Source organism: Dunckerocampus dactyliophorus, chromosome 2 (assembly GCF_027744805.1).
Source record: "Dunckerocampus dactyliophorus isolate RoL2022-P2 chromosome 2, RoL_Ddac_1.1, whole genome shotgun sequence".
NCBI lineage: Eukaryota > Metazoa > Chordata > Actinopteri > Syngnathiformes > Syngnathidae > Dunckerocampus > Dunckerocampus dactyliophorus.
In genome coordinates, this window is record NC_072820.1 from 5,280,783 (window position 1) to 5,303,565 (window position 22,783).

A 22,783-nucleotide genomic window follows, 5' to 3' on the forward strand; every position below is an offset into this window, starting at 1 on the left:
TTTCGCTGGTCTCAGTTTCGAGTTCAGTCTGTACAGTACAGACAAATGGATACGACCAGTTTCTCAATAGCATTTCAAATTGAGGGGGCGCGAAAACATTTGACAGAAAACAATTGAGAACCACTGCACTAAAGAAACAAGAAGAAAATATGCACTCGACCTCCTCTTTGCTGTTGTAACAGATTCCAATCTGCTGGGAAGACTTCATTCATCCACACTAAGGGCAGGTGTCTTTGGCAAAGGGCCTGTTGGATCACCATCCCTGTTCTACTTCCATCCATCCATTTTCTTATCCTAATTAGGGTCATGGGGGTACGCTGGAGCCTATCCCAGCTGACTTCGGGCGGGAGGCGGGGTACACCCTGGACTGGTCGGCAGTCAGTCACAGAATTCATCCCAAAGATTTCTGTATGCTAGAGGAACCATAGAACTGTCCAAAAGGTCGCGGTTTGAGGTCAAGTCAAACATCTGCTTTACTATTTGGTTACGGGGTATCTTGTTGATAAAGTGTATTATATTATATGTATTATTATATTACGTTTTCCTGACAAGTGTTCTCTCATTGTTGCTCTGTTTTCATTTGCTCACTTTTAGCTCGCCCTGGTAGCTGAGTGGGCCGGGCGGCGCTGAGGTCCAAACCAAGAACATCAGGAGGATCCATGGGATTCCCAAGATACAAACTGGAAGAGAGAGTGGGACATACTTGAATGGGTACCAAACCTAGGTTGATTGTTGCAATAGCCTGCGCTGCTGCTCTACTGCCATCTATTGGTCACAGCGCCAATGTGTAGTTGCTATTCCTGCATTTGTTCATCTTCAATTTATCCAATTAAATTCTCTGACTACTCAAGTGGCAATAAATGATAGGAAATTAGCAGTATTTACTCTTCAATCCTGTCTGGAAAGCCCCAGCAGCGATGAGGGTTAGCATCTCCATGGCCGGTGTGGATGAAGCTGTTCTTGAGCGGTCGGCTGATGTCATGCGCCGACAACCCCGCCACCGATGTCACCACATTCCTGGGGAACTGTCCCACCTTCAGGGTACGTTTGTTTTGACCACGCCACCAATAGTTCTCAGCTCTGAAAATATTCAGAGGAAACTGAAGTGAATGAAACTCAACTGACCGTACAATTTCATGCACTCGTGATCAAAATTTTAACACCAGTTGAAAAATGGAGCTTATGAGTAGAGCTTCAAAATGCAAAAAGAAATGGGGGTGAGACAAAAATATTTTTAGTCCTGCAAACAAGCATTAGAGTGCAATAGGCTGTTCATCAGACGATCAAAAGTTTGAGACCACAGCCTTTTAAAGCCAAAAATCTCTGCAAAAATGTGGATTCAACGTCATTTTGACCGAAACTTCTTTTTCTGATGAAAGAAGAGAGTCTAAAGTTTCTTTAGTTTCAATGTTTATGTATCAGTATTCTGTGGGTCTTGAAAGTTCTGCAAAAATGCCCAAACAACTGGCAGTGTGGAGATCTCTGCTCGGAACACGGCTGGCAGTCAGCGGGTTAAGATCCGACAATGCAAAAATGTAACTTTCAACTGGCCTTCAAATGTTGTCAACCCATTTTTAAAAGCACAATTTTAAGGTTAGTCAAAATGCTGTGTTCTCTGGTCTATCTGGAGAAAAAAAAATCTAAAAAATAATAAGAAATAGAAAATACAGGTGCTACTTAGCTACAATTTGCTGTAACGCTCACTGGCCACAACATGAGGTAGAATTGTGCACCACGTGCACTCAGCTCTCACCTGCCCTCAATGATGGTGATGACATCATCAGTCTGGATCAGCAGCTTGTCCTGCTCGTCGAAGTCCTGTAGAGCGCACATGTCTGTTGGCATGGACTGAAACACACACGGCATGACACACACACGTCATTACGTATTGAGGCCAACGCCGTCATGGAAGTTACCTCCACCAAGGGGATAGTGTTTTATCCGTGGAGGTTCATCTGTGAGATGCTCGTTTATCATGCCATTGTTAATTACTCATTTCATTGTGTGTGTGTGTGTGTGTGTGCAACTTCTACCATGTTGAGTTATAAATAATAATATTAATATGTAATGTTGTCATCTGAATAATTCACAAACCTTAATTTATCCGGATTCCTTTTGGTATTTGGATGAAAAGTTACCACTTTTTAGTTATTAAAACACTAAATCATCCTCCCTGTCATCCCTGGGAAACTCTCGTATTTTGGGTTGATGGAAATTCCGGTGGAAAGGCCAAAATTGTCCTTATCCTCTGAAAAAGTCCCTCATTTTCAAATGCAGATGTTGGCAGCCATGTAAATGACTGTCCTTCACTATGTTTTGTCACTAGCCTTGGCAGGTGGGCGCTCTCTTAAATATTTAAGCGCTATTTGAAATATGTCCACTAGGTGTCGTTGAAGGTCTGTTTATGTAATTAAAGATAGGTCTGGCCCTTGCATTGAAATAGGAAGTGCACATCCATCAACCCCAAAGAATATCAAACATGTTAAGTCCATAAACAGCAGCTCCCTCACCTCCAGCAGGAACTCTCGCAGGGCCACAAAGGTCGGCCTGTCATCTGGTTTCTGTGCCCAGCACTGCAGCATGACGTTGTAGATATCCTGTGGACAGTCCTCTGGCTTCGGGAGGCGTTCGCCTTCTTTATCAATCTTATGCAGGATCTGCGATACCAAACAAAAGCACTTTCAGTCACATAATTCATGGGAATTTTTCCTGGGTAAACACGTTTCTACCTGGCTGCCATTAAGCCCTAACCAAGGCTCTTGGCCATGCGTGAACATCTCCCAAAGAGTCACCCCAAACATCCACGTGTCGGTGGCATGAGAGAACGTTCTAGTCTTCAGACTCTCAGGGGCACACCTGCATCGGCAGAGACAGCACGCTATTAGCTTACCATGAATGCATAGGAACAAACAAAACTAAATACAGTCAAACTTCAGCTTTTGTGTGATTCAGGTTTCCTAGAAAATGTTCACTAAAATGTTGCAGGTTTCATACAATATTGCAGTTAACGATGACTTGTATTTGCAATTCCTATGGGGAAAAACTGCCCGAAATTTTGGAACAAATGATGAAAACAGCGGAGTACCAATATCATACAAGGGGAATAAATAATTATTACCACAAGATACTTTGTATTTAAGTCCACCCACCATGCAAAGGGAACCTTCCTGTGCTCCTGCATGACATAATGCTCATGGTTGTTCGGCAGCGCCCTCATCAGGCCAAAGTCACCAATCTTCACCCTGTGAGCTGATGCCAACAGAATGTTCCTGAAAAGAGAAGTCACATTATCATCCCATATCTGTGCATTTAAAAACAAACAAAAAAAACAACAGTGCGGTAAGGAGTTCAGTTGTTGGGAATCGCTTTTGGTCTTAGTGAAGATCAGTACTTATCTGAACTTAAGTTAGAACAGGGGTAGGGAACCTATGGCTTCAGAAAACATCTATATATCTATAAATTAGATATAGAAATTAGGGGTGCAACAATACATGTATTTGCATCGTACGGTTCAATAGCACTATGAATCGAACGATACCGTAAGCCAGATGTAGTGTCCGCTAACATGGAAGCAATCAGTGTCTCCTGTTGTGGCTGGTGTCTCAGGCGGCAAGAAAAACTGCATTTTTTTATCTTTATTATCCTAATTCTGGATAAAATAAATCAGCATATACATACAATCAATGTCCTATTTGCATTTGTCACAATGCAAAACCTTAAAAGAAATGAATTGTGACGTGTGTGCCCTGAACTCCATTACATGAATGTATTTTTCTACAGTTACTTGTTATTGTTGCTACTATTTTATGATGAATTGAAAAATATTCTTATTGCTCAAGTTTTTTAATGTGGCGCCTTGACTTCGGCTGTACTGACATTTCGATAATTTCATTTTATAAATGTAACGTTAACAGCAAACCTGCATGAACTGTGGAAATAAAGAAGATCAAGATAAAAGATAAAGATGTAGTTTGACTGAAATACTATTGAATCTGTGCACAGAACTATCGATGAATATGTGCAATTATCGTTATTATTGCCAGGCTGAATTGTTCATTATTTTATTATTATTTTTACGAGGTGGTGGTTTAGTTTTATATGGTTCTAACTTCAGTACGCACAGCTGTAGCTGCACCACGTGCATCTCATTTAATTGAAAAACTGTTTGGAGTTGCGTGGCTAATTTCAATACAACACAAGTTTAAAAAGGCATGAAAAAAATATCAAACCATGACACTTAAAATATCGAATCGAATCGAAGCATGAAATATCTGTATGGTTGCACCCCTAATATAAAATGACTGATGTCTACTGAATTTAGGCAAGACCACCAAAAGCATATGCATGCCAAGAAGTGACTCATTTCGCTTGTGGGCCTCGTCACTCTGTAATGACCTATAAATGTCTGGGTGGAGAAGTGAGGAGGAAAGGCAGTAAAATAACGTAACATGCCATAAAACATTTAGAGGGGAACATTCTCGTAAAAAGTACAGAGCAAATGAACACCACCCAAAACCATTTCAAGCCATACGCTACGCATACGATCTACCTGGCCGCAAGATCCCTGTGGATAAACCTCCTCTGCTCCAGATAGGCCATGCCACAGGCCACCTGCACGGCATACTGACACAGTGTGTGGATCAACACCGGGCCCTGTGGACGGATGCACCGCAAGCGATCCAGCAGAGAACCCAATGGAGCGAGCTCGGTCACCTGTAGCACATGCCGAGAGAGATGAATGGCCTGCTACTCACACAAAAGAGATTATGTTGACAAAGTAATGTGACAAAAACGGGAAGGCTAGAAGTAATGACGTAGCTCGACAAGTATTTGGCACTCAAAAGGTAGCACTGGGCTGGAAAGGCAGAAACGTCAGCTGCTATTTTAGCTTTGTGTATACTTGCTCTCCTCCCTTCCTGTTTCTCCCTGCTTTCCTCCATCCTCCCATCACTCTCACACAAAGGCCTTCAGATGCCCGGGAAGATTACTGTGGACTGCTAGGTCATTATTACGTGTGCACCATTAATGTTTCTATGATGCATATTCCTTCCTTTATGGGTGCGGTTCTGTGTATGCACTACCATTTTCATTGGGTGTGTGAGCACCACACCGTAGAGGCGAATGAGGTTCTGGTGATCCAGCGAGTGCATGGCGTTGACCTCACAGATGAAGTCCTCCAGAGCATCGGGCTGGGTGAGCACATCTGTCTTCAGACATTTCACAGCGACATTAATCTGCAAAGTGGGAAAACAATGCAGCAAGAAAATGCTGTTTATTATAATGAAGATGCAAAGTGGCCATATTTGATGAAATATTACCGTATTCCCTGCAGGAGTCAGCCACTCTCCTCTCTTCACGACACCGAAAGATCCATCCCCGAGCTTCTCAAGCAACACCAGGTCTTTTTCGGGGATGAGGCAGGTTAGAGCCTGCTGCTGGCCATCGAGAGGCGCACCTCCAGCGGGCTGTGTGGTCAGGACCCCCTCCATCAGGCCCAGGGGAGGTGTGGGAGACAGTTTGCGGAATGAGGAGGCGGGCTGGCCCTGCTGGGGAAAGTCTGCTCCATCTGGACGCTTACCGCTAAAAACCTAAAGAGGAGACAACATCATATTGGAAACGGGAATAACAAGTAAAAAGGAACAAGTCATCTTCCGTGGATTCGCTGTTTTGCGGAATTTTCTTAGTGATTCTTTTTTTTTTTTTACAGCATATGAACGCTGTTAGAGGCCGAGCCTGGCCCTTTAATTGCATTTTGGGAAGTTGAGTGTCTTATCGCTTCCCTCTCTCGTCTGTCTGCACCGCCCATTATTTTCTGCGTCCTGATTGGCTGTAGACCACTGTCAATCAATCTCCTCTGTGCCGTCCTGCCATGTCTCCTGTGTAATTGCTAGCTTGCATGCTAGCTTGTAAATGAATCTTCGGATCGTCTGCAGCAATATGTTTTAACAAGGATCCAAAAACACTAAAGTACAGCGGAACGGCGCCAGGACAAAAATGCACGGTCACAGGAGTGAAATATGCGTGAGTGACTTCATAATTTCTTGTGTTGATCATTAAAATAAGTGTTTAAACAAGAAAAGTGTTGACAAAATGTTATTGCCTGTCTGAGAAAGTGTATGGTGAGGGGTTTTACAGCCTTCAAACATATATAATTGTAAAAAAAAAAAATTGTTGGCTACATCGCTGATTTCACTTATTGCCGTCTATTTTGGGAACACTGTACATGATAATTCACATTGGGACTAACGGGAAAAAGACATTGGGTCGATCAGAAACTTCACTGCAGCTAATGAGACAAAAACATCTGGCATAGCACTGAAGGACAGCAAAATATCAAACAAAAGTACTCCGCACGTTGCTCCGGTTTGCGTACATTTTCCAGCTAGCATAAAATATGGTGCGCGTCTTGCATTATTAATGCACTGTGCGAGTCCAACTGTTCTTTCTTCTATTTTTATCACAAAACGCCCTTGTTAGCAGCTTGCTAATACTTGGAAACAGGAACCGGAAGTCAGCCCTGTCGCCCGTCTATGATGTCATCAGCAGGTGGCTCTGTAGTTCTTTGCTAACCAACACAGTTACGCCTCAAAAATATTAACACAAAACCCATTTGTATAGTTTTACATGCATAAAGCAATTCTAAATGCATATAAACGATGAATGAAAGGGATACATGAACATGAAGACGTGATTGTTGACAATGACACGATGTGGCAGCGAGATGAACACGGACACCACCTTCGTGTTTTGCCATGAGTTATTTCTTGAATTTGCGCTTCTCACCTTCAACGCTGGCACTTGCAACTTTATTTGGCTCCATTTTGGGTTATTTTGCAGCCCTGAGCAAAAGAATATCAGGCACTTGAGGTGACAAACTCTATTGAATTAAAAAAAAAAAAAAAACTAATGGCAAAACACGAAGGTGGTGTCTGTGTTGATCTCGCTGCCACATTGTGTCTTTGCCAAAAATCACATCTTCAACGGAGGTAAAAGTGACATTAAGTGGTCATTATCTCTTTCATTCATCATTTATATGTTATTTATATGCATTTGGAATTGTTTTCTACATTTCATTTTTAAAAAGGGTATTCCGCTATGCTGGGCCCGGGATATGTAGTTTCACCCTCTCGTGTGTTGAAAGCAATTGTGACGGTACAATGTATGCTGGCGCAGGGTTGCGGTGTAGAAATAAATGCAATAACCTGCCTTGCCGGGTTCTGTACAAAAGGAAGAGGAAAAATGCATCCGGATCTACAGGTATGGCTGTGATGAAAAATCTCATTTTCACTGATGCTTCCAATGTTATATTGCACAAATTTCCACTGTGTTTGCATTGTGGCTGGAAAGCAAATCCGAAAAGTTTCACACCATCATCACACTACCATCACGTGGGCTATTATAGCAAATGATCCAAAGACACACAGCCAACAAAAATGACCTTTTATGTCCCGAATACCGAATGCACAGCTCATCTGTAAATGAAATGTTTTGGACGGAATCTACAGGCGATGCAGTCAGTGAGCAACTATGCATATGGGGCAACTTGCGCACACACGACTGACAAACACAACAGGAAATTACTGAGCTGCAAGGAAGTGCTCATGGGGCAAAGCGCTATTAGATTAAGACAGCTGAATGGGCTCATGTGTGAGGGTTTTTAGATCACCTAAATTCCATCTTGTACAAAGTATGTGCTGTGCAGCAGAATCATGGGCATTCATGGGGATCCATGAAACATGGCTTTGCTGTAGCATACTTAGCAGCTATAGTTTATACAGTGGTGTTAAAAAGTGTTTGCTCCCTTCCTGATTTCTTATTTTGCATGTTTGTCACACTTAAATGTTTCAGAACATCAAACAAATTTAAATATTAGTCAATGACAACACAACTGAACACAAAATGCAGTTTTTAAATACAACTTTTTATTATTAAGGGAGAAAAAAATCCAAACCTACATGTCCCTGTGCGAAAAAGTGATTGCCCCCTAAACCTAATAACTGGTTGGACCACCCTTAGCAGCAACAACTGCAATCAAGTGTTTGTGATAACTTGCAATGAGTCTCTTACAGCGCTGGGGAGGAATTTTGGCCCACTCGTCTTTGCAGAATTGTTGTAATTCAGCCACATTGGAGGGTTTTCCACCATGAAGCGCCTTTTTAAGGTCATGCCACAGCATCTTAATAGGATTCAGGTCAGGACTTTGACTAGGCCACTCCAAAGTCTTCACTTTGTTTTTCTTCAGTGTGTTTTGGATCATTGTTCTGCTGCAGAACCCAAGTTGGTTTCAGCTTGAGGTCACCAAGAGATGGCCGGACATTCTCCTTCAGGATTTTTTGGTAGAGAGCAGAAATCATGGTTCCATTTATCACAGCAAGTCTTCCAGGTCCTGAAGCAGCAACACAGCCCCAGACCATCACACTACCACCACCATATTTTACTGTTGGTATGATGTTCTTTTTCTGAAATGCAGCATTATTTTTATGCCAGATGTAATGGGACACACACCTTTGAAAAAGTTCAACTTTTCTCTTGTCAGAACACAGAGTATTTTCCCAAAGGTCTTGGGGATCATCAAGATGTTTTCTGGCATAATGAGGCGGGCCTTAATGTTCTTTGTTCAGCAGTGATTTTAGTCCTGGAACTCTGCCATGCAGGCTTTTTTTGCACAGTGTCTTTTTTATGGTGGAAACACTGACCTTAACTGAGGCAAGTGACGCCTGCAGTTCTTTGGTTGTTGTTGTGGGGTCTTTTGTGACCTCTTGGATGAGTCACCGCTGAGCTCTTAGGGTCATTTTGTTTGGACGGCCACTCCTGGGAAGGTTCACCACTGTTTCATGTTTTTGCCATTTGTGGATAATGACTCTCACTGTGGTTAGCTGGGGTCCCAAAGCTTTAGAAATGGCTTTAGAACCTTTTTTCAGACTGAGATCTGAACGTTTGAATTTTTTTCCTCACTTAATAACCACAGGTTTCATTTAAAAACTACATTTTGTGTTCAGTTGTGTTGTCATTGAATAATATTTAAATGTGCTCGATGATCTGAAACATTTAAGTGTGACAAACATGCAAAAAAAAAAAAAATCAGGAAGGAGGCAAACACCTTTTCACACCGCTGTAGGTAACAAACTCATTTGTAAAACTATGCGGTACAGTAAGACAGTATCTGCATCTTTAGTGGCAATCATATTTGACTAACCACATATCAACAGTGGCAGGCGGTGTGTGGTGTCACATTCGTATTGCGCCAGACATGACATAATACTGTACACCTTTTTAAAAACATCTATGACACTGTGGGATTTTAAATAGGTGTTTGCCCACACAGACGGTGGTTAAGGAAGCACATTATTTGAACTGTGCCAGAGGAGGAAACAAGCAGGTGCAATTATAGACCGCAAGAGCTGCTCACAAACACGTGGTGTTCAAACACGCACACTCAGCCTCACAAGCATTTACAGTAACAAGCATTTACAGTAATAGTGTCTATGTGGTGGTGAATAGGGAGTTTTGCTATTTAAGGATGCGCCTTCCTATTCAATAGCACGAGGAAGTGTGTGCAAACCTTTGACTGGGTGTGTATGTATATACAGTAACCTAACTTGAACCCAAGGCTGTCCAAACGTTTTCCAACAAGGGCCACGCATTCGCAAATGAAAGGATGCAAGGGTCACTTTTGACATAGTGTCATATGCTAAGACGTTATATATATTTCAACAAAAAAGTGCATTCTCAGCTTTGTGATATCGGCAAAAAAGCCAATTAGAATGAAATTCCATGTTTGCTCTTTTTTCCCCTCATTTTTACTTTTCAAAACTTTCCAAATATTTCAACTGTCTTAAATTATCTTCGTAAATTTTCTTTTTGTAATATTTTGACTTTATTCCCATAATATTTTTACTTTTCCCCATACTAATTTTCTAAAAATTGCAACTTTATTTTGTTCTTTTTTTCCTCATAGTAACAATATTTAAAAAAAAAAATAATTTTCTTTAATGTTTCAGTTCTATGCTACTAAAATGATTATTATTATTATTATTATTGTAGAATTGCAACTTTTTTCTCATTGGAATACCTTTTTCTCTTAATATTTTTACTTTATTTGTAAAATTACAGCTGATTTTTCCCCATTTCTGCTTTTTTTTTTTTTAAAATTCCAAATATTATGACTTCACTCCCATCATTTTTGGACTTTATTCTCATAACATTATACCTTTTTCTGCAACCTAATTTTCCAAAAATGACAACTTCACTTATTTTGTTTATATTGTGACTTAAAAAATGTCTCTTAACATTTGACCTTCATGCTACTGAAATGACATTTTTCCGCATAATATTAATCCTATAATTACGACTTTTTCTCATTAGATTACAAGCTTTTTTTCTCTCCATATTTTGACTTTATTCTTCTATAATTTGCTGTTTTTTAATGTTTTTTTTTTCATTATTTCTTGTTAAATTATATTTTTAAAATGTGCAGCTGGTCTCTAAAAGACCCCCGCGCCGCACTTTGGATGCCCCTGCCTTAACTAATGAAGTCACTCGCTGAAGGAAACTCTTCATGATGTCCGTAACACTTGATGTGACACTGAACGCAGCACATGCTGCGTACAGTCATGCATGGCAGACTCATGCTCATGTGTGAGCCAGACTGAAGAAGGATCTGGAAGGAATGTTTGCTGCAAATGTGCATCTTCAAGTGCATGGCAGAAATAATGGCATGTTCCTCAACGGTCTGGAATGTTCCTAAACAGTAGTTCACACACTGTGTAAAAGCAGCATCTTAAAGTCATGCGTAATTGTATCTAAAAGACATACTTTCTCTTCTGAGTGTAGGAAGTGGGGGTCTTTTGAGGTGAAATGTTTTGCAGCCACCAGACTAATGGCATGTTCACATGAAAGTCTTGCATACTGTGAAAGCACAGAGAGATGACATCAAGCATAGATAACACGCAATCCACCCTAATAAATGTGTCCTGTGTGCTTGTGCGTGCGTGCGTGTGTGTGTGTGTGTGTGTGTGGGGGGGTGCTTTTCTGTCTGCACCTTGCTCATCCAGGACTTGCGCTTGCACATTGCTTTCCTCCTCTTCACAGCCTCCCACAGTCGTCGCTGCCCTTTATTAAGAGAATAAACCATTAATCCATTAGGAAGAGTACACAAAGACAGCAGTGAAGCACAAATGCGACACTTTAGGAATACGACCAATGACCAGAATTGATTCATTGATTACATTTCCGCTCTGATTTTTGTCTATTTTGTGAAATTGATTGTTGATTAATCGAGCCAAGGGCAGGAATTTGCATGGGGACATAAGCAATACCGGCAAAACGCAATGCACTGCACCCCGCAGACGCACTCGTCTAAAGCAGGGGTTCTCTAGCTTTTTGGGAACACGCAGCCCTTTAGAACAGTGGTTCTCATCCGGTGGGTCGGGCTCCAAAAGTGGGCAAAAATTTGATGTAATATACAACAATGTCTGGCTTATTTTAAAGTAAAATTGTGCAATATTTTAGTAATCTCCTTGGCATTTGCACATTGCACATTTATCAGTAAAATATCTGATTTTGTGGTCTTTTTCTATTGAATTTGACATGATGCATTATTTATGCTTGTGGTTCTTCCTTGACAACATGTTTCAAAAGATGACAGGTGATTTATTATTCCATTTAAAAGGGGGTGTCACACCCAACTCACGAGACAAAACGATGCACGAGATTAGCTAAATATACCCTTTAATATTTCATCTTTCATTCTGTTAATTTGCAGAATTGCTGTTTGTGACGCATTTTCTCACAGGCAATTCGCACTGTCTGTCAAACGTTTGCAGCATTTCTGGAAATGCTGGCTTTTCAACTTTTGCGATGTATTAAACTACACTCTCTGAACGCGCACAATTTTGCGCTGCCCCGTTTGTATTTGTCGACCTAACATCTCAGTGCGTGTTGACTGTCTACATCTTAATGTGTACATGTGTCCCATATGGGAAAGCTGTGTTGCGTGTCTATGTTTGAGGTGGCTAAGTTTGTTGTGTTGCCACCACTTTTGGAAAAAAAATAATTTTGGCAACTGGCTTGTTTGTGTTGATGGGTTCACCTTGCTTATTAATATTCCCAAACGGGCTGTGGCTTTTATCTTTTTTAATCCTAATTTCTACTTCATTTCTTGTATTGCTCCTCACGAGGGTTCCTTGCTGCACCGCGTGTGTGCATGCTAGCGGCCCCGCCTCACCCCCCGAGAGCTGTATGACTGACAAAGAGGTCTCACGCCGTTCTACGGAACGCTGTTACTGAATATGGAACAAAAACTAAAAAAGAAGACTCACCAGGTCGACCCATGCCAATCTTCTCAAGGTCCTCATTCTTGACATAGTCGAAGTGGGACAACCGTGTGACGTTTAGGTCGTCTCTGATTCGCAGGAAGTACTGCTGCAACTGTACTTCGATCAGCAGCTCCAGTAGCCATTCTGTGCCTTCCTCACACTGCATGCTATTGCCCAGTTTCTGCAAAATCACACACAATACGACACCTTTTGCTCAATTTCTAAGCTTCACTCAGAATTAGCAGGTAAACTGCTCTTCAGCAGCTCCCAGGCTACCAGAGTCCTGAGTGACAGTTGTCGTTTTTTTTGTGTGTGTGTGTGTGTGTGTGTGGGGGGGGGGGGGGGGGGGGGGGGTTGTTACAACTTAAGGTTCTGCTGCTAAGTGGCTTATATATAGCAAGCCAATATATTTGTTTTTCTACACCATGCATTAATCACCCACATGAGGTTGCCTATAAAAAGAATGTTGACAGTTTTAATCATCTTTTATAGAGTGGTGTGCAAATGCACTGCACCATGCTTGGATGTCTAAAGTTAGCAAATGTGACCAAAAATATAACTCCACAACAAAATACACACTAAACATTTTGGTATTTTATGAGCATTATTTTTTTTTTTTTTTACAATTTTGATATTCATTATTAAACTAATGATAAACTCAATTACACGTTGAATAGAAGGTTTTCTGCAAGGACTGACATGGGGAACGTTGTGAGTCAAGTCTATAGGGCATAAAGGTCATTCGTTGTGTAGTAATTACACTCCGTGAATGAGGAATTTCCTGTGTGAGGTTACAAGGTCCATAGGACAATGTCAGGAAGGTCATTGCTCCCCCTCCCCGCCATTTCACCATATCAACGGCTATGGTGAAAGGTCACTTCCTATTGCTGGACTACAATGGGACCCAAAGCCATAAAAATCGATGCTAAACCTCCATATCCAAAAGACACATATCTATTGTTCCTGTTTAGGACACAGGTCCAACATGACAGCATTCGTATATGTCCTTATGAATGCAGCGCTCAATCTGCAATGGTTCTGCCAGATGTCCAAAATTGCACCAGTGAACATTAAAGTAGGTCATCCGATACACTTAATATGCTTTTAGCGATGTGTGAACTTGCTACAGAGGGCAAATGAAAGTAAAACACATGTCATGTTCTGCAGCATCATGGCTCCCCCTTATCCTGAGAAAGCTGATACAAACAGCATGTTTGCCCTGTCCATGACACACCTGAGCTGTGCCAGTACGACAGATTGAAATAGTCTATAGTCTACAATTGGTAACATGACTAAGTTTAGGGTTTCCCTGGACTCATTTTGTATTTTTAACTCTGCCAGGAATCTTACTTTTTGAGGTGGGTAGAGTTTGTTGATTGTTTTGTTTATTTCAAACAGTTTTGTAAAGAATGAAGTGGATAGAGTTTGCACAGGGCCCGCCACAATTCAATTTGGACCGCCACAAATGAAAACAAATTTGATTTGGAGCTATCTGCTAGTCGTCGCTCACAATAACATAAAACTGAGTGGCTTGTCATTACAACTCTGGCCAGTAGATGGCAAAGTAACTCTGCATAGTCAGAGCTTGCAAAACGTAATCCATATTCTTCACAATTTACGAGTTAAACTGAATGATTTGTCCTTAGGCCCAAAATGGGCGAGTGGCGTTAATGGCCATCAGTCACCCACTCGCTCGTGTGCACGCACGCACGCACACACACACACACACACACACACACACACACACACACACACACACACACACACACACACACACACATACAGGCAACCTCAGAGACACTATCAACAACTGACCGCCATGGCTGAGCAGGAAGAGGGTGGGATATAATATGTTCGAACACAAGCGCCCATTGCAGTACCTAACTACAACCAAGTGCTAAAAAACCAACTTATTTACACCAGTAAGTCAATAACGTCATGTTCTGTTTCATAAAGTTGACAAACATGAGCTAAAGTCACACATTCCTTATGACACAACCCAAAAAGCTCCATTTTACCCATCCACATACAAATGTTGACTTTTGCATCACCGCCGATTATGCAAACTAGACGATGAAATCATCTACGCCGGCACCCACAAACCACTGTACCAATAAACTGCAGACCTGTGTATGATAGGTCAAGAAATTATTGTGTGAAATTGATTGCTAATTACCGTAATTTCTGACTATAGAGCGTGGTTTATAAGCCATACCCACAAAATTTACAGGAAAAAAAAGATTTGTACATATATAGACCGCACCGGTCTATACGCCACAGGTGCCCCCCACATTAAAACATGGGATATTTAGTACACAGAAAGTTGTTACACAGAAATGTCCTAAACAGTGCTGAACAGTGCGTGTAATACGGCTAGTTACAAAGCAGCCATCCATTGCAAGGCCTGTCACGATAATTGATAAATCGATTAATAGAACGATTAAAAAAAAACGGGGTCCATAATCATGACGCCCTCGATAAATTGAAGTGTGCATGTATGCGTGTGTGTTCCATCTGCTCGTTTCTCTGTACCACACAGGCTGGATGACAAGAGGGTTCACTCTGCATCTGTCTGTGAGTATTGGTTCTATAGTGGAATAGACAGAGAGAGTGAACTCTATTGTCCGCTCATTCAGCCTCTTTCTGGAGGCGGGGCTACGTGAGTGGATACAGAGCACAGAATGTTAGCAGTTAGCCTTGTGATCCATCAGAGACTGTCATGATTTAAGGCACAAAAGCAATGATTTTATCATCTTCAGTGTGGGAATATTTTGGTTTTAAACGGAATGAACAAGGTGAGTGGTATGAACACCGATTTGCGCCGAGAGGCGAAGCAGCAAAAACAAAGTCCCGTGGAACATTAACGCACCACCTCGGGAAAAAGTGCCAACCAGGCTTTGAACTTCACAAGTCTGCCACCCCGTGTCCCCTTGCGTCTACGTTTTCATGGTAAGCGACGGCTCCAACGCAGCAGGAACTCTGGCACGTCAGCCGAGTAAGAGGAGTGTGGTTTGTTTGGCCCCCCATACTCTTTTGTTTCACATAGGCGGCCACAGTGTCCTGTATTTTAAGTAATTCCTGACGATCATACAACAGCAGAGAGTCGATGGTCCTCACCAAAAACAAAGAAGAGCTGAGGGAAGCGGCGAATTAAAAAAATGGTCTAAAACAACGCTGATGATATCGATTATCAACAATAATTTGTAGAACAATTATCAACCAGGAAAATCTGCTTTTGTGACAGGCCTATCCACCCTGGAAACTAAAACCAATAGCACACACGCTGCTGGTCTCTCTCCTTTCATTGTCACTCCCAGCGGGAGAGTCCCCTGGCCCACAGCAAATCAGCTCCAGAGCTCGTGCTGTCCTCCCCAGCACGCAGCAGTCCAGCCCGCCGAACCTTGCTGGCAACAGCGGGCCTCCCAACACCGCTCCACGCTGCCAAGATCCACCGGCAGACCCGAGCAAAAGCCGCTAGATCGATCCTCTTCAACCTGAATCGCTCCACATGTTCTCTATGAGGGTGCGTGCACGGAGAGCATAATGACTGCTCCGAAGCACACAAAATGCGGCGAGACCAGAACGTGACCACATATTATCCTCATCACCGTATAAGCCGCAGGGTTCAAAGCGTGAGAAAAAAGTAGCGTCTTATACACCGGAAATTACGATAATTGCATCTTGCAGCAATACTGTACAGGCAAAGTTCAGTGCACTACTGCAAACAGCAAATGAGCTATCAATTCAGTTTTGAAGAACAACATGAGATTAGCTTGACAAAGTTGCTTTACAAACATCCAGGAGATATCCGCCATGGCACAACTCCTGCAAGGAAAAATACTGATGCAAGATTCAGAAGAAATTCTCAACCTTGGTGGAATGTTAACTCCGTAAGATAACCTCATAGTTGTGCTCACTGACGTCACAAGTGAAACACGTTGAAGCCTTGACTGACACAGGTCTCTCAGAATGCTCTGGATGTGTGCATTCATACTGCAGGGCACTGTAAAGCATTCAGCATGAGTTACTGCCGTTTTCCCCCACAAGGAAGCCTCAAGTATGACCTGCCTACGCAGTTACATGTATGTGTTACTTCGCCACAGCGGAAAGAAGATGCAACTCTGCTTCCTCCCAGGCCTCTTGACACAGCAGTGTCACATCAGCAGTATAAGGGCTCCTACCACAGGTTCTGTATTTTGCCAGATCCTGCACAACGGTCGCATAATATGATATAAATCGCTCTACTATTGTTTAAGTATAAAAGCCAGGACATGTGATGGCAGCAGGAGACTGCCATGATGGTGATGTGCGAGACTTATGGCAAGACCCTATACAAAGTAACAACACATATCCATCAAATTTAAGTACAAGACTTTTGGCGAGACCCTATACAAAGTAACACACATATCCATCAAATTTGTTGTAAGTGCGAGACTTTTGGTGAGACCCTATACAAAATAACACACATATCCATCAAATTTGTTGTAAGTGCGAGACTTTTGGCGAGACCCTATACAAAGTAACACACATATTCATCAAATTTGTTTTAGGTGCGAGACTTTTGGCGAGACCCAATACAAAGTAACACACATATCCATAAAATTTGTTGTAAGTGCGAGACTTTTGGCGAGACCCAATACAAAGTAACACACATATCCATAAAATTTGTTGTAAGTGCGAGACTTTTGGCGAGACCCTATACAAAGTAACACACATATCCATCAAATTAGTTTTAAGTGCGAGATTTTTGGCGAGACCCTATACAAAGGAACACACATATCCATCGAATTAGTTTAAAGACTCAACACATGACAACAATATACCAGATGTCATTCCTCATAATGGTGGTAAAATGCACACATTCTCTCACACACACAAACACATACTGTAGGAGTCTGCAGGCCAAAGTCATGACCTGTATCAGCTCTATTCAGCTCTGACATCCGCTGCAATAACAACAACTCCCCCAGCGGATAGCCTTGGTCCAGCTGCATACACACTCTGACAGGCGTACACATAATCCTCACTAAAACTGTCAAAACATAAAAACAAAGTCCCTCCGACTGTGCAAGTCAAACTTACTCGATACACATGAAAGCGTGCCAGGAAGGGGAATGCCTTTTTTAGCTTGTCAAAGCGTCGCATCCTGAATTCCTCAGCAAAAAAATGCGCACAGACGTAGATGCTTGTCATCCAGACCATTAGCAGAACCACTGGAAAACCATTCCGGCGTTCCCTGCATCTGAGGGAATGGGTACACCAACTCCCTGGATCCAGATATGCAGCTTTGAACCCAAAAGCGGGGCAAACAAAGTCTTACAATCCTGGGAGCAATTCTACAACATTCCATGGCAGGCCAATCCCTCTGAAAGTCCGGTCCTTGGCTTTAGCTCCGTCACGTAGGCAGAGAGGCACTTGAGAGTGCAAAAAGAGCCTTCTAAAAAGGGGAAAGCTCCTGCGGAGTCAGTTAGAGCTATGTATTCACCCGACACAGTAATGAGCTAGTGCTCCAAACTCTGCAGAACCTGAAATGAATCACTCCTCCCTCTGCCCTCCCTTTCTGTAACGCTCAAGACTCCCCCAATGCTCGCTGTCGCACTGTGTGTGTGCAGCTACTGTGTTTGCTTTTCCATCCTTCCATCCAGCGTGGGGCTAAAAATAGGCGTGACTTCTTTCTTCTTCAGTCACCCTCCAGTCATCCGGTCAGCACAGACTTGAGATGTGCAGCCAGCCAGAGTCTCTGGTTTCATCATTTTTATGTTTTATTTTTTTTACACGGTGCAGTGTCTGGTCCTCAGTAAGACGTGGCCAATCCATCCCAAACACCTCCTTCACCTTCATCATGGCACTTGTCATTATGCTGGAAAACCACCATGTGACTTGGTTTCTGAAGGGAGCGGATCATGCTGTTCTTCAGATGCTCATCGAGGAACCGCAGCTCTCGAAATTAAGCATCTTCACGCATAAAAATGGCTAAATGAACTAGCTAAATCAACTAAAACACAAATACAAAGCATAAGCATTTTAATTGTGAATGTAGTATTGTACATTGGCCACTAGGTGTCGGTGTTTGGTGAAACAGGCATCAGATGTGATCGCCAGAATAGGCGAATTCCGAGTTATCTCACAAAAGGCACAATAATATCATAATAATCATAATAGTAACACGGGCAACTGTTGTGGCCATAACCCACCATAAGCTACAGTAAAACTCAACTCTGAATGTCACTTCCTGTTTTCAACACAATCTGTCCGCCCGCTACTAAGGTTACTGTCACACACACGAGCCTGAGTTTGGGGTTTTTTTACATCTTAAATGGCTTGTTTATTCTTATTATGTCTACGATATTGGGTAATATGAGAGTAAAGCCATTTAAAGCCACCATTACAATACATTGATGAGGCAATAGTCACCGCAGGAAGTGAGCTGTCCAAAAAAAACAAGGAACTCCTGGTGTGTCATATGTCTTGTCTTCTCTGATTATACAGTACCTACTACATTGGGTAATACAAATGTAAAGGTGACTATAGGGGTGTTGTTTCATGTCTAGAGGGTTCTAATAATGTTAAAAACGGTATAGAAGCAATTAATCGCAATAAACAAGTGACTTCATACTGTATGGCTATTCTTGCGGTTTTGCAGAGAACCATGCAGCTTAGTGATATTGTGCTGTGCTGTCGACTTCCAGGATTTTTCTCAGCGCTCCTCACCCACTTCTTCCGCCCACCCTCCTCCTCTCAAGTCAGTCAGTGTAGTGCAGAGCAACACGCGGTGCAGAGGACAGAGGCTTCATGGTATTCCGCCCCAGAGGAACATTTGATCCCAAGCCAAAGGGTCACATTCAACTGCAGGACGGAGAGCTTGTTTCCTGTGATGCAATCGCCCCCCACAAACACACACAAACTTGCGCACACACACACACCACTCCCCCAACTCCCTTCGCCCACTCTTCTCTCTCCTTATCTTACACATGGAGCAGATTCCACTGTGAACAGACTTATAACGAAAAACAATGATTTGCCATTAAAGTTCTAGAAATGTATGGTTGTAGATGACCACAATGTATTGTAAACATCTTATAGATTTGCCCATGGAAACCTAAATGACCATATTTGGCAAATGCTCTTTGACAATGCTATTTAAAAATAAGCATTTCTACCTCCTGATTTGTACTACTTCATTATGGCTAATATTTCAATGTGCTCCCAAGTCCCCCTATTTCCCCAGGGTCTGGCCGACCCCTTCCATTTTCTTCTGTATTTGGTGCTGCCTTTTATTTCCTGCCACTAATCACTAATCCTTCAAAAATGCTCCCCCCCCACCCCACTTGGCGGACCATAAACAAATCCTTTACCAGCTGCTTTTTAAAAGCAGCAATCTTCCTATCCGTCTGCCTTAAGGATTGCGGTGAACATTTTACGATTATTTTCTTAGTCGATTAATCTGAAGCTTGTTGCTTCGGTTAATCAAGTAATCGGTTAGGCCACAACACCGACAGTGGTTTGGTAGGCAACATATCAAGAGGCAAAAATGTTGATCACTGTTCAAAGCCGATGTGTGTTAATGTCTTGTTTTGCATAAAACCTTCATGGATGACTAAGGACATTTAAAAAATATTCACGTTTGATAGGTTGAAATCAGAGGATATTGACAAAAATGATAAATTCACGAGCAAAATAGTCAACAACTCATCACCAATTCATCAATTGTTGCAGCTGTATTTTACACAGGTTTTTTTTTTTTTTACATATTTATTATTTGGTTGTGTACGCACATATGGCATAAATCATAGCTGTGCTACCTGAGTTCATGTAAATGCCATAAATTTGGTCAAATTGGTGTTTTTTGATTTGATATTACATAAACCTCAGTTCCTATATACGTCAAATATGCCGTAAACAAAAAAGTGCAAAAAATCTGCCTTCGAAACCCATTCAAACTGCATTTTCCGATCTCACTTCTATTAAGGTAAGTCCACATATGATCTTACCTGGACCTCACATTTTATTCTGTGCTCATTACTTTTTTTCTATCAGTGTCTTAAGTTTGTACAAATAGTATTAAAAAAAAGACTGGTTATTTTTTTACGTTTAGATGGGAATTCCATCTGGGCCTCTTCAGGCTGTCCACTTTACTAATCAGAGGTAGTTAATCACAGGACGTGACAGGACAAGAAAAAAATAAGAAAGACCCAGCCCTTCCCCAACGTCTCTTCTGTAAATTCACTCCCTCGTGTAAGTTATTTCATGAAGTTGGCTGCTCAAGATGGAATGTATCACAGTAAAGCAAACTTCATGGCATAGATTGACGTCACTGTGGACGCTGTGTAAATGGCCTATCATACCAAGGACCCATTTGATGGCATCATTGGGAATACGTAGTACGTTTGTGTACCAATAAACAGGGTGACGATAATACATTTGACATGTCAATTAATATTATTTAGATGACACAGTTCCTAAATTCAGTAGGAAGATGGAAGTGATTGCATGTAGTAGAGGTGTGTATCTTTCTACCATAACAACAACACACACACACACACACACACACACACACACACACACACACACACACACACACAGTATTGACAGTAAGCTTTGTGTAGGTGGCACCAAATATAATGAAACGGGAGTGACAAGCCTCTATGAAGTCAGAGTGTCCTAAAGTGTGACATCAGTTTTCTAAATCATGACTAAGTCGGTAGTAGTGTTCCCTCGCTCTCTCGTCTGTCTGCACCGCCCATTGTCTTCTGTGTCCTGATTGGCTGTAGACCATTGTCAATCAATCTCCTTTGTCCCGCCCTGCCGTGTCTCCTGTGTCATCGCTAGCTTTGGAGTGTTTGTTTGCAAGTTTCTCCCCGACAAAACCCACAATGTTGACAAAACGTTCTGCGTCCAAAAGGCACAGGAGCATGCTAACCATCGCACAAAAGGTTGGCGAGGCTCTGCAGCACCATTACGGAATACTGTAAATGCAGCTTCAGTTTGGAGGAGGACTGCAACAGGTGTACTACTACAGCGTAGTGTTTTAACAACGATACAAAAACGGGACGAAAAGGCACGGTCACCGAAGAGAAACACACGAGTCACTTAATAATTTCTTGTGGCCGACATGTAGGGTGATCATTAAAATTAAAAATGAAGATTTGAACTTTTTTGAGAGCGTTTAAACAAGAGAGAAATGTGAGAAAATGTTATTGCCTGTCTGAGAAAAAAGCCTCTTCTACGGCCTCCCTTGCAAAACCCTCAATAAACTTCAGTGCATTCAAAACTCCGCTGCCTGTCTGCTCACATGCACCTGCCTCCGTGACCACATCACCCCCGTCCCCCAAAACCAGAGCCTTTAGCTTCGCTGCCCCTCCCTTCTCTGCACCCACCCGTAACTGCAGGGACTTATTCACCTTCACCAAAACACACCCCTTGAAACTGGCTTCTAACGTTTAATACTTCCGTTTTATTATATATTTAGTTGTCTGTTTTTGCTCTGCTAGATTTTCTGTCTTTGTTGTTTTACACTATATTTTGTTTTATTTTATTGCTTTATTCTGAAGTGCCTTTGGGTTTCTTGAAAAACGCTTTTAAATAAAATGTATTGGGTCGGAAATGTCTTCTGGTTTACCGGAATGTAGCATGTGTTGACTGCACTGCTGGAAATTGGTGACGTAAATCCTAAATTAAATGCCTCGACTGTAAACTATTATCCATGAATTGAAATGAAATTAGCTGCTACGCTAATGAGATTATGGAGAATGAAACTATGTATGAGGGCTACATTATGCCACACTCATTCTGCGAAATGGTGTTCACTGTAAAACAATTACAGGCAAGTAAAGGCACGCACGCACATCCAGTCGGATCAAACCAGCGGCAAGCGGGGAATGACATATCACACAGCCTCTGGCAAAGGCCTGCGTTCACAGAGGGAGGGATGCGCCCCTCTCTGATCTCACAGAGCCGATGTCTGGCTTTCAAGTTCCATCTGAGCCTCCTTCTCATCCGCTACACCTCGTCATTCACAGACAAGAGGCCAAAGAGCAAATATGGAGGCGTGTCAATGCACAAAAGAAGCACCCGTGGGAATCAAACGACGATTTATATACAATGTGCACTCATTCAGGCAAACGCAGAAACATGTGCACCTTTAGGCATCGGAGGGTGTTGTTTACGCTTAATGTGCACACACAAATACACCCTTATGTCGCCTCCACCATGAAACCACAAATCCTGCCTACCACATCCTGCCTTTGTGCCCATAAGGCCTTTAAGAGGGGTCAGAAGGGTGTTAATGTTGGACACACAAAGTACACTAAAACTATAGGCTTTCTCTCATTGGAATTATAGCTTTTATGTGGCAAATATAATACTTTCAGCACAGGACAATCCCAATATCTCCACAAGATGTACTTTAGCCTGCCTGAACCTGAATGTAGAGGATGAATATCAACTCAACCCCAGTAGATTTTCTT

At 42.1% G+C, this 22,783-nt stretch overlaps 1 protein-coding gene across 10 annotated transcripts in view; it reads right to left on the reverse strand.

Annotated features, from left to right (window-relative positions):
* The window catches only part of LOC129177924 (activated CDC42 kinase 1-like), a 42,208-nt gene that overhangs the window by 14,097 nt on the left and 5,328 nt on the right, over window positions 1-22,783 (reverse strand). For 9 of the 10 annotated variants that reach the window (XM_054769555.1, XM_054769554.1, XM_054769553.1 and 6 more), the window contains exons 1-12: window positions 17,400-21,620; window positions 12,321-12,498; window positions 11,042-11,112; window positions 5,319-5,588; window positions 5,082-5,234; window positions 4,550-4,713; window positions 3,150-3,269; window positions 2,730-2,856; window positions 2,511-2,657; window positions 1,754-1,848; window positions 886-1,080; window positions 589-680 (exon numbers count right to left, since the gene is read on the reverse strand). In XM_054769555.1, the coding sequence (XP_054625530.1) occupies window positions 589-680; window positions 886-1,080; window positions 1,754-1,848; window positions 2,511-2,657; window positions 2,730-2,856; window positions 3,150-3,269; window positions 4,550-4,713; window positions 5,082-5,234; window positions 5,319-5,588; window positions 11,042-11,112; window positions 12,321-12,498; window positions 17,400-17,519 (1,732 nt within the window). In that variant the 5' untranslated portion in view covers window positions 17,520-21,620. Of the gene's footprint in view, window positions 1-588; window positions 681-885; window positions 1,081-1,753; window positions 1,849-2,510; window positions 2,658-2,729; window positions 2,857-3,149; window positions 3,270-4,549; window positions 4,714-5,081; window positions 5,235-5,318; window positions 5,589-11,041; window positions 11,113-12,320; window positions 12,499-17,399; window positions 21,621-22,783 lie in introns of those variants that run through there. The other variant, XM_054769557.1, reaches the window with a different exon arrangement.